The following is a 15,752-nucleotide window of genomic DNA, read 5'->3' as shown; positions in this document are numbered from 1 at the left end:
GTCGGCTCCACCCCACACTGCTATGAAAACCAACCTTGCAATTTGCCAGGGTGGGAAGCCAGCACATAGTCTCCAATGCTGGATCCCACCTGGGAAGAACCCGTTTCCAATTCCTGGGTGGGATCCGTCATTGGAGACGTGAAAGCAGTATTACACACTCACTTACTACACAGCCTGAAGCCATCAGTCCTCTTGTCCATTAGCATCCCTGTTAGATATAATAAAACATCCATACTCACCTATTCCTGGTGTAGATCAGGTCCTCTTCATTTCAAATAGGCATCCCAGGGGCTAAAACCAAACAAAACCGCAAGACAAAACCAATATGGACTGAGGAAGTGTATGTGTTAACATGAATGCTGGGATCCGCTTGGCTTCTGTCATTGTAAGAGCCACCAGCCAATCAGTGGGCACCTTTTATGGGTGCCTGCTGATTGGCTGTGAATGGCCAGACTCTCAATAAAAAGTTCCCCCATTGATGGCTGGGGCTGACTAGTTAGCGGGGTTAATGGTACGGCCACAGGGACTAATATAATCGTGTCTTCTGGCTGTGGCATCACCTCACCGGCTAGTAGAGCACGGGACTGGTCTTAAAAATACGAGGGACCCTTACGTCGTTTTCCCTCGTATTTTTGAAAGCAGGACTGGTCCAAGAACTTGGTGCTGGTTCCTAAAATACAGGGAGACCTCTCACATATTTTTCTGTATTTTTTGAACCAGGACCGTCTTAAAGAGACGGGGGCTAGCTATGCTTTGTGAAGGGGGAACGATGCTGGTTTTTTGTTTGTTTTTGCTTATGTTTAGCTATTTCTTACCTTTTACAGACAGAAGCATGCATCTTACTGATCGGTGCATGCTTCTATCAAACTCACACCTTGTAATAAAACTAGCATTACAAGGTGTAAGTTTACGTATGAAAAACTTACATGGACTTGCATAATGTAATATCCTCGAACTCGCAAATCTGCAGGTTATTACATTTGGGATTTACAGTTTGTCATGCACTAAATATTTGCACACTATTACATTTAGCCCAAAGTTTTTATTTGCAGGTGTTTTCCTCCGAGTTATATTTTTCTATTTGTATGTGTTGTCCTTGTAGATGTTTCGCAGAGTGTACAAAGGAATTCCTTTACAAGTGAGGGGTCAGGTCTGGTCGCTGCTTTTGGATGTTGAAGTTATGAAGTCTGAGAATGTGGGTAAATATGAGGTATGTACTATGTTAATTATGTACAAAATCATATATAAAAATGGTATATTCTTAAATATAGCTTACATGATAACTCAGGTTGTGAGAGATGACGCAAAAAAACAATTTACTTTTATAATAACGACAATAACATTTTTTTGGGAAAACTCTGGAGTTTTACTAATGTTGAGAAACAATGTTCTACTTGATGAAATGTAATTTTCTATGTTTACAGACCCATGTGCTGCAGAATTCCTTATTGAATTTGGCGTGACTGCTAATGTTTCAGAAACAGGAACTGGGACGGTGGAAATAGCTTTGTCACTATTAGGGTGTGCCTAGTGTTTATCAGTGTCAATTATCAGGTGTTTGGATTGGACAACCTTACAGGGGATCTGGTTGGGTTCTCGGCTGTCAAAAGACCAATGCCGGAATCCCGACATGGGTTAGGGATAGGCTGCGGGAGGGTGTGTGTGTGTGTTAGGGTTGGGCTGCAGTAAGGGAGGGGTAGGGCGTAAAGGGGTGAGGGGTAGATTTCTCGGGATTCTAAACAGCGGGATGCTACGGTCGGTCCGTTCCGGCTATTCCACTAGTCTAGGTTGCTGCTGTATTGTCATTTATATGTGTTCACATATTAATTATTTACTATTCTCCACCCTAGAAAATGAAAGACGTGGCCAAAATTTATTCAACAGAGATCAAACAGATTGATTTGGATGTAAACCGAACATTCCGCAATCATATTATGTTTCGAGAGCGATATGGTGTCAAGTGAGTGGTAAACACATTAAGATTATTGGGATTTCTTTTATTTTAATATATTTATTATTATTATTATTATTATTATTATTATCCTTTATTTTTATGGCGCCGAAAGGGTTCCGCAGCGCCCAATTACAGAGTACATATGCACATAATTAAAACAGGAAAACAGTGACTTACAGTTGGAGACAATATAGGACAAATACAGGTTAACTAAGCATAACTACACCAGTAAACGACATAGAGATAAATTCCAAGTTTGCCAAAAAACTGCGGGATTTGAGCAGTTGGGGATTATTAATGTAAGAAAAGGATAAGCACATGAGGGAAGAGGGCCTTACTCGTGAGAGCTTACATTCTAAGGGGAGGGGTAGACAGACAGGTGACACAGATGGGGTACATAGAGAGCGTGGAACAGAGGGTTAGGATGAGATTTGGCTGGGTTTGGTGAAGAAGTGGGTCTAAAGAGCCCGTTTGAAGTTTTGTAGAGAAGTGGAGAGTCTGAGGGGGAGAGGTAAAAAAATCCAAAGAAAGGGAGCAGCACGTGAAAAATCTTGGAGATAGGAGTTGGTGGAAGTAAACAGAAGACAAGAGAGTCGGCGTGCATTAGAGCGAAGATGATGGGTGGGAGAGTAAAGGGAGATAAGATCACAGATGTAAATGGGAGAGGAGTGGGTGAGTGCTTTGTAAGTGAGTGTGAGAAGTTTGAATTGGATTCTGAAAGGGAAGGGAAGCCAGTGGAGGACTTGTGGGAGAGGGGAGGTGGATGTAGTGCGTTTGGTGAGGAAGATGAGCCGGGCTGCAGCATTGAGGATAGATTGAAGTGGGGAGAGGTAATTGTCAGGGAGGCCAGTTAGGAGGAGATTACAGTAGTCCAGTCTGGAAATAATCAGTGAGTGAATAATGATCTTAGTGGCATCCTGGGTGAGAAAAGGGTCTGATCCTGGAAATGTTTTTGAGATGAAAAATGACAGGTTTGGGGGAGGTGCTGAATGTGTGGTTTGAAGGAGAGAGAGGAGTCAAGGATTATGCCAAAACAGCATACTTGAGGGGAGGAGATAGTAGTGCCATCAATGGATAATGACATTGTGGGAGGTGAGGTTGTGCGGGAGGTTGGGAAGATAATCGGCTCAGTCTTAGACATGTTGAGTTTAAGAAAGTGCTGGGACATCCAGGAAGAGATAGCAGAAAGACAGTTGGAGGTACGAGTCAGGAGAGCCGTGGAGAGATCAGGGGAGGAGAGGTAGATTTGAGTGTCATCAGCATAGAGGTGGTAATGGAAGTTAAAAGAACTAATGAGTTCACCTAAAGAGGACGTATAGAGGGAGAAAAGGAGAGGACCAAGAACAGAGCCTTGGGGGACACCAACAGTTAGTAGAAGTGGGGGGGAGGTAGCATCATGAGAGGAGACAGAGAAGGAACGATCAGAGAGGTAGGAGGACAGCCAGGAGAGGGCAGTATCACGCAGACCAAGAGAGTGAAGGATTTGCAGGAGGAGAGGGTGGTCCACTGTGTCAAAAGTAGCAGAGAGGTCAAGAAGAATAAGCGGAGAGTAGTGGCCCTTAGATTTGGCTGCATGTAGGTCATTGCAGACTTTTGTGAGGGCAGTTTCAGTGGAGTGGAGAGAACGGAAACCAGACTTTAATGGGTCAAGCAGTGAGTGAGAGGAAAGAAAGGCAGTGAGGCAATTATAGACAATACGCTCAAGAAGTTTGGAGGCAAAAGGGAGGAGAGAGAGATGGGTCGATAGTTGAAGAGACTGTTTGGATCAAAGGTAGGTTTTTTAAGAATAGGGGTGACAAGAGCATGCTTGAAGGCAGTGGGGACAGTGCCTGATGAGAGGGAGAGTTTGAGAATGTGGGCAAGATTGGAACAGGCAGAAGGAGAGGTAGCGGTGGAGGTGGGAGGGCATAGGGCCAAGTGGGGAGGTTGTGGGGGACGGACGGATGAAGGCAATGACTTCCAAGCCAGATACATGGAAGAAAGATGTCAGAGTTGGTAAGAGGGAAGGGGAGGGGTGCCAAGGCATGGGTGGTGGCTGGTTGCTGGTCTGATGGGATGTGATGTCCTGACGTATGGAGTCAATCTTGGATGTGAAATAAGTGACAAAATCAAGAGCAGACAATGAGGAAGCTAGAGGAGGTGGTGGTGGGCAGAGGAGGGAGTTAACATTGGCAAAGTGGCTCCGTGGGTTGGAAGACTGGGTAGAGATGAGGATTTTGAAGTATGATTGTTTAGCAAGGGAAAGGGCAGTACTGAAGGATGAGATCATAAATTTGAAATGGAGGAAGTCTGCTTTAGAGCATGATTTCCTCCACTGTCGCTCGGCAGTACGTATTCATTTTTGAAGATATCTGGTGCATTTGGTGTGCCAGGGTTGAGGTGTTGATCTGCGAGGGTGAATAGTGGTTGGTGGAGCGACAGAGTCAAGGGCAGAAGTAAGAGATGCATTGTCTAGGGATGTGGCTTGTTCAGGGCATGTGAGAGAGAGAAGAGGAGAGAGAAGTGAGTCAAACAGGGAGGATAGGGATCAGGTGTCAAAAGCCTCAATGTTACGCTTAGTGATGGTAGCCTTAAGAGGGAGAGATAGGGAAGCTGGAAAAGATGAGCTGAAAGAGAGCAGGTGGTGGTCAGAGTGGGGAAAAGGGGAATTGGAGAAATCAGAAATATCACAGCAGTGAGTGAAAACCAGATCCAGTGAGCTCCCGTTCACATGGGAGGGTGAGGTGGTCCACTGGGAGAGACCAAGTGAAGAGTTTAGAGGCAGGTAATTTTGTGTGGTTATCGATAGGGATGTTGAAATCACCTAGAATAATGGAGGGAATGTCAGAAGAGAGGAAGTGAGGTAGCCAATAAGCAAAGTTGTCGGGGAATTTGGAGGAAATGCCAGGTGGATGGTAAATGACAGCAACTCGAAGATTAGTAGGATGGTAGAGGCTTATTGCATGGACCTGAAATGTAGAGAATGTATGGGATGGTTCTGGAGGTATAAGTTGGTATGTGTAGCTACAGGGTAAAAGGATCCCAACACCACCCCCATGGCGACCCCCGGGTACGGGTGTGAGTGAGAATGTGAGGCCCCCAGCAGAGAGAGCAGCAGGAGAAGTGGTGTCATAGGGAGCAATCCAGGTCATGAGTGGGGGCCAGTTTGTTGCAAACAGATCTGGCATTCCAGAGGGCACAGGATAGGGGGTAGGAGTTTGTGGGAGACATGTGAATGAGATTATCAGGATTGCTGTAGCATTGAGGTAAGATTAATTTGGAAGGAAGGGATAAAGAGGGTGTAATGATATAAGACAAAATCCAAAGGCAGACCGGTATAAACTAGTGTAAAATGAAAGTCGTTTTGTGGGCTGGAAATGCCGTACGTGCCCTAAAAATGCACCCACCCTACAACTTCTTCTCATGTCAATAAGTCTGCAAATCTTAGCCTACTCTATACGTCTCCAGCAATGCATTCACTGTGCCCAAATCCTTATTCTGCCTGTGCAAAGGTTTGCTTCTCTTGTCCCTTCTTGCTCAGTAAACTTTTTTTTGACTGGGAAGAAATGATGTAAAGAATGGCTTCCATCAAGGATTGCAGCTGAGAATATGGTTCTTAGGTTTATATAAACCTTATTGCACTAACATGAAGTAGATGTCGTTGGGGGCGATTCAGATGGACACTTACGATTTGGTCACAAATGACCAATGTTTTCTGTTCTGTGCATGCATCAGAGCTGCACTGCTCATGTGCTGCGATGGTCTTCTGACAGCAGTCGCAGTCTGGGTCTACACTCAGCTAGATTGACACCCTGCAGGAGTATTGGGGTGCTGATGGGTAGTGTCGTCAGCAACTGAGGCATTTTGCCACCATTGTAGGGGGCATGCTGAACCCAGCCACTACGACTTTCGATGCAGATTTACTAGCCTCAGCTTAATTGCAATGAACATACTGAGCAACTTTAGGGTTGGCCAAGTTAGCAGTAAGAATCTCTGTGTACGAATTGTAATATATGCACAGGATAAAAGTGTAGGCTACTTTATGTTTATTTTATGTTCTAGCATATTCTCACATTATGGATTCCTTTAAATACATTACTTTATTTTTATTAGAATTAAGGGCACTTTTCTCTCTAATTATTTTTAATTGCCTCTATTATCCCCAGGCAGAGGGCCTTGTTTGATGTGTTATCAGCTTATTCAGTCTACAATACGGTAAGTCTGTATGGAGTTCATTACTGTCCTCACAGTGCTGTGAATATAGCCTTCTTATTACACCTATTCATAAGCATATTACTATGTTTTTGTTATTGTAGTCAGTGCACAGATTTGTCTTCACACCTACCGTCTATACCAGGGACACCTGGCATGACTGAGACGCTTCCAGAAGTGTAGCATACAATATATTTCTTTAAACCTTGCATATTATATGCATCACAGATGTAGAGAAAAGCCACAGGAATAATAAAAGCCACATAGTAACATATTATTCAATAAAGTGCTGCGCTTTTCAGCAGAGAAGGGCACTGCTGCCCAGGGCCGGCTACAGGGAGGGGGACATAGGGTACACACTTCCCGGACCCCGAGGTTCAGAGGGACCCCCATTGTTTAGATGGGCACAAAATTTGATCTACATCCCAGCTGTCCGGCTCCATGCAGCTTGCCCCAACAAATCAAACAATTGATCCATATCCCCCCTCCTCCCGATGACGACCTATCCGGCAACCCCCATTTCCTTCTGCGTTACATAGTAATGGTGGACTGTCATTGTTGAAGGGAAGTCAGATTGTTTTAGCGCTTAGACTTACCTTTACCCACAATCTATATGATGAACATAGCTTGCCTTCCTTATAGGTCACATGCTTGTCATTAGACATTTTTTAAGTCTTCTTCCTTGTTAACGATGTAACCAGGACCGGCAACAGAAATCTCGGGGCCCGGTACACTGATACCTCTGGGGCCCCCTCTTCCCTCCAACCACCTCCCGCCCACCACCTTGACCCCAGACCCACACATTCCTCCCCTGTATATGCCAATAAATGTATTGCCATATAGGTGTATTGTTCAGGTGTACACAATGAAACTGAGAATTTGATGGCAGATAAGAACCACTTGGCCCATCTAGTCTGCACTAAACACACTTATTTATACATAGTATATTTTTGAAGTGTGGGAGGACACTGGAGTACCCAGAGGAATCCCACACAATCATGGGGAGAATATACAAACTCCACACAGTCAGCATGTTCCTATACATACACTGCACTACTGCTGAGCCATAATACATTATCTGCACTCTGATTAGCAGTCCTCTACCAGTGACATTACTATTTTTATTAATATTGTTGAATTGCTGGCATAATGTTATTTAATTCTAAAATAACATTATGCCGGCAATTCAACAATATTAATAAATACCACTAATGTCACTGCCATCAGGTAGAGAAGTTCTATTCAAAGTGCAGATATTGTTAGCCATGTCCTCAGCAGTAGTGCAGTCTATTTTTATTAAATTGCATATTGAATGTGTTTTTTTGATATTATAAAAAAAAACACAGATAATTCATATTCACTATGCAATGTAATAAAAATATGCTGCTTTACAGCTGAGCACAGTGGATCAGAATAGCACTAACTGCACTTTTATATAGTATCGCATAGTGAATATTATCGTTTTTTTTTTTATTAATAATGTATGCTCTGTTTCATAAGAGACTGTGGGGCAGATGTATTAAGCCTGGAGAAGGCAAAAAGAAGTTATAAAGCGGTGATAAGTCCAAGGTGATAACGCACCAGCCAATCAGCTCATAACTGTAAATTTAAATATTGGAGCTGATTGGCTGGTGCATTATCACCTTCCACTTATCACTGCTTTATCACTGCTTTATCACTTCTTTAAGCCTTCTCCAGGCTTAATACATCTACCCCACTGCGTCTGCGTGACAGAATTTCTGTCACTTACCAAAAGTAAACACCACTGCTTTCCTCCAGTTCAACGCTGCCTGGGCTGTTTCTCATGCAGTCCTGGGCACTGAACTGGGCTCCTCTTAGGACCGTCGCCACTGCAAAGACTGAACTGTGAAAGGCGGTGAGGAGGCAGAGTGCGCAGCGTCGTACAGATGCATGACGTGATATCTAATGCTCACAACGGGACCAGGACAAGTGACTGGGAGCAGTGGTTGGATTACCACTGCAGAGGGGCGGCCGGATCCACCGTCCGAGTTATCAACTCTACAGTGCCACAGCTCTCTTCCGGCCGGCGCGATCCACTTAAATTATACCCCATGCTAGCCACCGCACTGCCACAGCTCGCAGCCATGGTTAATGCCCAGAACCTTGGGACCCCTCACAATGTCAGGGACTGGTACGGGTGTCCCCTTTGACACCCCCTGTCACCAGGCCAGGATGTAACAATATTGTTACATCAAACTGAAAAGTTTACACTGGTTTTACTGCCTACCTAGTTTGAGTATAATAAATAAATAGTAATTTGTATTGTAGTACACCTAAGTGACTGACACCTTTTCTGCTATAATAGGGATCTCAAACACCCCTTATAGAAATATAATATGGAAAATTACAGTGAAAATATTGTGCGGTCACATAAAATGTAAAAAACAGTCCAGCAATAAAAAATATTATTACTATTTTAGGTCGACAGAGAACATGTCCGCTCATTCATCATTTTGACATTCACCATGTAGACATTCAATATGGTGAAATGTCAACATTGTCACAATGTCGACAAACGTTTCTGCAGTATCCTTAATGCTAATGTTGATATTTTTATATATCAACATTCCGTCCATATCAGCATTTTCCAAATGTCGGCATTTTAGCCATGTCTATATCATAACTGTCGACTTTATGACATGGATTATGACTGCATTCCTTTTTTACTGTAAGCTATGTAACAATATTTTGCAGTCATGTTAATATTAATCTGAAGATATGCATGTAAAGACGGATGTATTGAATTGCATTTTAATCCTGCAGCAAATCTGATACGTGTTTCCAAAGGCGTGGCTACCATAGGTGCAGGTAGTGCAGCTGCTATGGGGCCCAGAGCTGAGAGGGGACATTTTCCCTGTCACAGTTACATGTGTTATTATACAAGGGTGTGACTACCATAGGTGCAGGGAGTGTAGCTGCTGTGTGCCCAGAGCTGAGGAGGGGCCACCTTCCTTGTCACAGTTACATGTGTTATATACAAGGTCATGGCTACCATAGGTGCAGGTAGTGCAGCTTCTATGGGGCCCAGAGCTGAGAGGGGCCACCTTCCCTGTCACCGTTACATGTGTTATTATACAAGGGTGTGACTACCATAGGTGCAGGGAGTGTAGCTGCTGTGTGCCCAGAGCTGAGAAGGGGCCACCTTCCCTGTCACAGTTACATGTGTTATATACAAGGTCTTGGCTACCATAGGTGCAGGTAGTGCAGCTGCTATGGGACCCAGAGCTGAGAGGAGCCACCTTCCCTGTCACAGTTACTTGTGCTATTATACAAGGGTGTGACTACCATAGTTGCAGGGATGGTAGCTGTTGTGGGCCCAGAACTGAGAGGGGCCAACTTCTCTTTCACATTTACATGTGTTATATACAAGAGCGTGGCTACCATAAGTGCAGGGAGTGTAGCTGCTGTGGGCCAGGAGCTGAGAGGGGCCCACCTTCCCTTTCCCTGTCACATTTACATCTGTTATATACAAGGGCGTGGCTACCATAGGTGCAGGGAATGTAGTTGCTGTGGGCCCAGAGCTGAGAGGGGCCACCTTACCTGTCGGTTACATCTGTTATATACAAGGGCGTGGCTACCATAGGTGCAGGGATTGTAGTTGCTGTGGGCCCAGAGCTGAGAGGGGCCCACCTTTCCTGTTACAGTTACATGTGTTATGATGATTGCAGTGTTTTATAGCATAAGGTAACACAAAAAGTTGTTGTTTACAAATCATTAAAGATCATATGAATAAAGCAGATGGATAGTGATAAATATTTTGTGTGTAACCAGTTTGTACACGATCATGTGCATTGTGCAGAGAGACTTTAATAGATGCTGCGCCCTGTGGTCTAGCACCTGTGACACTATAATGGGTCTGATATGCTTTATGTCTGTAATCCACAGGAAGTAAGTTACTGTCAGGGGATGAGTCAAATTGCAGCTGTGCTACTCATGTACTTGAATGAGGAGGATGCATTTTGGGCTCTAGCTCAACTGCTAACCAACCAGAGACACGCAATGCATGGTGAGTACATGGGTGCAAGTTTAGATTATAGTCATTTTTCAGTTGCCAGTATTTAATAGAACAGGCATTCACAGTTTATTTTTAGTTTTATATATATAGAGAGAGAGAGAGGCTGGCATGATGTGATAATTATATAATCTTATAATATTTAGATTTAAGCACATTTGATTTACTTTTGCAGAATAGATACAGCACCACTATATTAGGTTAAGGGGGAAATGGAATGAGCTGAGATTTGGAAAATTACAGATTTTCTATGATTTTATTGGCCATTTGTAAGATGTAATACACAAGAAAAAATGGGGTTGTACTGTTAGGTGCACAAAATATGAATTAAAATGTAACTTTTATTATTCTGTTAAGAGACCGATAATCGGACAACATGCGAAATATAAGGTGAAAATTGGATAGAAAGTCCAAGAATGTGCTCTAAGATAGAAATGTGAAGAAAATAAAAATATGTCCGCTCCTATGATTGCACTGGCACTCTTATAATATATGAATTATTGTGCATATAATATTATTATATGTATTGTGTGCCACTATTGAGATTTGCCTACTGTATATTGTGCTACTCGCACTTTGGGTAATTCCTGAAATCCTCTATTATACGAGAGTCATCACTCCCTGCTGTCAACTTAATAGAAGATCAATATATATTCTCATGGTAACACCATGTCCCTCTGAGTAAGTACATTATACTGTTATGCTGTGTTTAGCTGGGTGAATAATTACACTGTGTGTATTGGTTTTCCGTATGTCCGATTAGATACCGGTATTTGTTACTACATTCAGCAGATATTCTCCTTTATCATATGAGAGCCGTCACCCCCTGCTGCCAACCTGGCAGAAAGGGAGTGTTCGTGGTGATACTGTGTTCAGCTAAATAAATGTTTTGCACCTGTACAATATGTGCTTGTTCCCCATGAATCAAATATAATACACAATTCTTGGTGCTTAGCCTATAATATCAAAATAAATATGAAAATATACTAGAAACGCATATCTGTTTACTGTGCAGATATTAAACCACTCTGGTGTGTGGCTAGTCCTCTTTGATTCACGGAACTAAAGTTCCCGTATTTTCTGCACAATAACTAACAACCCCATGCATGCATGGTGCCCATGGGGTGAGGTTGATAATACTGCTGGTTAATTGTATCAAAAGTGCCTGGGATCGTGACGGCTTAAGTGTTAATATATTTTTCGGGTATTCCCCAAGTGGCCATACGATACCAGGACCACCCGTGTTATGCACTATACAGTATGATACTGTGTTCGGTTAAATAAGTGTTTTACACATATATGTGCTAGTTCCACATGAATCAAATTTGTACATAGGTCTCAGTGCTTAAGGTATGTCATCAAAATGGACATGGAATGCACTAAAAATGCATGACTATTTGCTGTGCAGTTAACCAAAGCCACGCTGGTGTGCGGCTAATCCTAATTAATTCAAGGAGCAGGTGTTCCCCTGTTCTCTTCACAGTGACTGACAATCCTATGCAGGCATGATTATACCTATGGGTAGGATTAATGACATTGCTGGTTAACTGTATCCAAAATGCCTGAGATCATAACGGCTTGAATATCAGTTTAATTTAGCAGGTATTCCTCAGATGGTCATGCATTACCGAGACCACCCTAATTAAACACTATACAGTTACCCAGGTGATCAGCATTACTGTGAGAATATACAGCGTGTGTTCAATTCTTACGCACGCCTTAGTGCTTCGCATTCAGTGTCAAGATAACCATGCAATGCACTAAAGATCAAATTATTTACTATGCAGATAATAAGACCACATTAATGTGCGTCTGATACTTGTTGATTCACGGGACAGGTGTTCACCCTATATGCTATGCAATAGATGGCAATCCTATGTTATACCAAAGGTGCTTGGAGTCGTGACGGCTTGAATATTAATTGAATTTTTAGGGTATTCCCCAGGTAGCCATACGATGCCAGGACACCCTAACTGTATTCTATACAGTTACACCAGTGACAGCGTTGCAACAGTGTTTAAACTAATCAGCATTTGTCCGATTAGCGGGTATTCCCGTGCTCACTGTGCAACACCTGTCAGCTGTCAGCATGCCCTCAATCCACAGTATAAATATCAGAGGTACTAATAGTTAGACACTTCAGGGTATCTCAACTGTATCGGCTTTTGATCGGCATTTGTCCGATCCACGGGTGTTCCCGTGTTCACCGTGCAGTATTTTGATAACACCAAGGTACACACAAATACACAATAATGGTCAGTGCAAGAGCATCTGGAGCGGATCAAAATGCCGATGCGCGCATTTCGCAACAAGCTTTATCGAGGCTTAACCCGAGTGCCTCTCCTGACAAGAAATTTATCCTGTGAATGGGCCAATTCCGTACGGCCCTGCGGTCACATGACCGCCTCAGCTGATCCACATTGAGTGTTCACTGATTACCCCCCGTACGTATTCCTATTAACCTTGGTTTGTTTGGGAGATCGTTGGTGTTAATACTAATACTTCATTAAGATAGCGACTCCGCTGCTGTTATAGCAACGGATTAACCCACTCTAGACCTGTGTATAGTAGTGGGAGGGGATCTGAGCAAGGAGACCCACGGTGATGATAGAAGTGATGTATAGAAATTGCGTATCAACTTTCACTATAGCCACCGGTGATACTTCTCTTGTAATGATGTGTAGCAGAAAGAATACTAATAGCTACACATTTAGTATCGGTCTATATGTCAGGATCCTTGTATATTCTCACGCTCTGTCACCTCTCTTCTTCCATTCGACCTTCATTGTTAACCTGTGCAGACCTATTGGAAATGTTTCTAACTCGGGTATATCCAATGCACATGGAATTCATTATGAATATCTATCCCTAGGTCCGGGTTCCCTATATTACGTACCTTGCCGTACTCCACAAGATGAATGTATTAAAACTGACGCGGTGATACCTCGTTCAGATCGAGTATTCATTCTACATGGTGCGTTATCAAATTCCCCACTAGTCGGGTGAACATCCCTCATACCACTTGCTGGGTGTAGGTAATAGGTGACTTGATCCCTGCTACCCATGTGACCATGTTGTACTTTTGCTTATTATGGTCATTATTAATGTACTGCCCTAAATAGCCCCCCAAAAATTCGACCAATTGATAGTGTAAGACTAAAAATGAAAAAACAGGGGTTTAATTTCAATGGTTAGTGCAAGCTGAAAATAAGCTCCAGTATAATGGAGTACATGTGAGTATACAGCTATGGTATAGTGAGCCGGTGAAAAAACTGTGACTATGCAAAAAAACTTTTAAAACATGGTGCAAAGTGTAAAATAACTAATTGTGAAAAGGGGAATAAAAAGAGTGTAAGAGGATGGTAAATATTCTGCCATCACTGACCTGTAATTACAGGATTGTGGTGTGAAAATAAATTATAAAACAGTGCAGATTGTGTAAAGAGGGGGGTGATGGACATATTACATCTGATATGTGTACATGAGTATTAACAAGGTTTGTTCCAACTGTTGTCATGTAAACGTGAGCATTATCTTTGGGTACTTTAGGTATACATATTGTATGTACTGGATGTCAAATTTTTAAACGTATATGTATTAATAATTCAATCTCATGGACTATTAACAGTGTAAGAATCTACAGGGCTGTGATCAGAGTCGTTTCTAAGTTGGTATGTCTGTCCAAAACTCCAAATATGCAACACAATCTTATAACCTCCTGCAGTCCCCATCCCAATTTTCCATTGTGCTGGTCACATCTTTAACGGTATATCGTAAAGACCCCTAGCTACCAATACGCCCACTCAATTGGTCCACACTTGGGACAACAGAAATATGAACATTTTCTTGGGATGTTGTGACCCCTATCTACTATAACACATGGATTGGAAACGCGGATAATAGTGTCCATCAGTACATGTAAGGGACACTAAGCTGCAAAGAGACCTGGACATGATGTGTTTCATAGAAAAGGACTATAACTGTTGGTCTCATTGAGGCCAAACGGATGTAATGTGTTCATGAGAAATATCAGTTTTGTCTCTATTTTCAGAAGTTCTGAATCTAGATCCCCACCGCGTATTCCCATTTTGATATGTTTCATCCCAAAGGCTCTGAGTCTACTGGGGTCACTGTTGTGATACTGTTGGAAATGCCTCGCCACAGGTGAAATAATTCTGAAGTTACTGCGATCTATGTCCACATTTCATATATTACCCACATGTTCTAAAAGTCTAACTTTTAGAGGCCTAGTTGTTTTCCCAATGTATGCTTTCTTACAGGGACACTCCAGATGATAGACTGTGCCAACTGTTGTACATGTAATTAAACTGGGTATGATCCATTTTTTGTTAAATTTGACTATGTACTGTTTTTCAGGGACCATGTATTTGCAGGCCTTACAGCGGCCGCAGCGCATGGATCCCTGCAGGGTAGTCTTCAAATCTATTTTTGACATGTGACTATGAACTAGTTTGTCCAGCACATTAGGTGATCTCCGCCAACTGCATTTGACTTTGTCAGGAAGAATTTTGTTCAAATCACTGTCTGTTTTGAGAACTTGCCAGTGTTTCTGTAAGATTGAATCTATGTTGCGCCATTGGGCATTGAAAGTACCAATGAATCGAATGGGTTCTTCATTCTGGGACCTCAATTTGGGCTTTAGGAGGGATTCCCTGGAGTGTTGTTCTGTCTTTCTGATGGCACGTTTGATAATCCTCCCACTGTATCCCCTGTCTTTGAACCTCCTGCTTAGCTCCCCTTTCCCATTCTCAAAGGTTTCCTTCTCCGAGCAATTTCTCTTGATTCGTAAGAGTTCACCTTTCGGGATGGCATGGATCGTCGGAGGGAAATGCGAGCTTTTGGCATGCAAGATGCTGTTGGTGGCAGTTGTTTTCCTAAAGTTGTCCGTGGAGAGAGTACCTTCCTCATCCAATCATATGGTTAGGTCTAGGAAGTTGATCTGTTCCTGACTCATTTGATAAGTTAAGTTAAGATTCAAATTGTTGGTGTTCAGGAGCAAGATGAATTGTTTGAGATCTCGGGACTGACCCTCCCACAGGAAGAAAATGTCATCAATGTATCTGCAGTATAGGAGGATGTTATCCGTGTATTTCTCCATTGACTCATGGAATACAAATTCCCTCTCCCACCACCCCAGGTAGAGGTTAGCATATGTCGGTGCACAGGCAGTCCCCATTGCAGTTCCTCTTACCTGGAGGTAGTGGGATTCATTGCAGACAAAATAATTCCTGGTAAGGACAAATTGTAATAGGCTGATGATGAAGTTGTTAAAATCGCTCTGTGTTTCCATACCTAAGAAGAATTTTGATGCTTGGATGCCCTGTGTATGCTGTATGCTGGTGTAAAGGCTTTCTACGTCACATGACACCAGCCATACTCCCGGGTTCACTCGCAAATTGAATAATTTGTTAAGGACATCCATGGTGTCTCTCAGGTATGATGGCAAGGTGACAACATGCTTCCTGAGAAATTGGTCCACAAAGATGCTAGCTTTCTCAGTAAGACTACCCTTCCCAGATACAATGGGCCTGCCTGGAGGTTTGTTATTGTTTT

The 15,752-nt window shown here is 42.8% G+C and overlaps 1 protein-coding gene across 4 annotated transcripts in view; it reads left to right on the top strand.

Annotated features, from left to right (window-relative positions):
- Window positions 1–15,752, top strand: part of LOC134969246 (USP6 N-terminal-like protein) — a 379,876-nt gene that overhangs the window by 329,421 nt on the left and 34,703 nt on the right. For all 4 annotated transcript variants that reach the window (XM_063945071.1, XM_063945070.1, XM_063945069.1 and 1 more), the window contains 4 exons: window positions 1,103–1,210; window positions 1,851–1,960; window positions 6,100–6,148; window positions 10,052–10,172. In XM_063945071.1, the coding sequence (XP_063801141.1) occupies window positions 1,103–1,210; window positions 1,851–1,960; window positions 6,100–6,148; window positions 10,052–10,172 (388 nt within the window). The remainder of the gene's footprint in view (window positions 1–1,102; window positions 1,211–1,850; window positions 1,961–6,099; window positions 6,149–10,051; window positions 10,173–15,752) is intronic.

The sequence above is a fragment of the Pseudophryne corroboree genome, chromosome 11 (genome assembly GCF_028390025.1).
Source record: "Pseudophryne corroboree isolate aPseCor3 chromosome 11, aPseCor3.hap2, whole genome shotgun sequence".
Taxonomy (NCBI): domain Eukaryota; kingdom Metazoa; phylum Chordata; class Amphibia; order Anura; family Myobatrachidae; genus Pseudophryne; species Pseudophryne corroboree.
The sequence above is the reverse complement of the archived record's forward strand: the minus strand, read 5'-3'. Positions and strand labels throughout refer to the sequence as shown.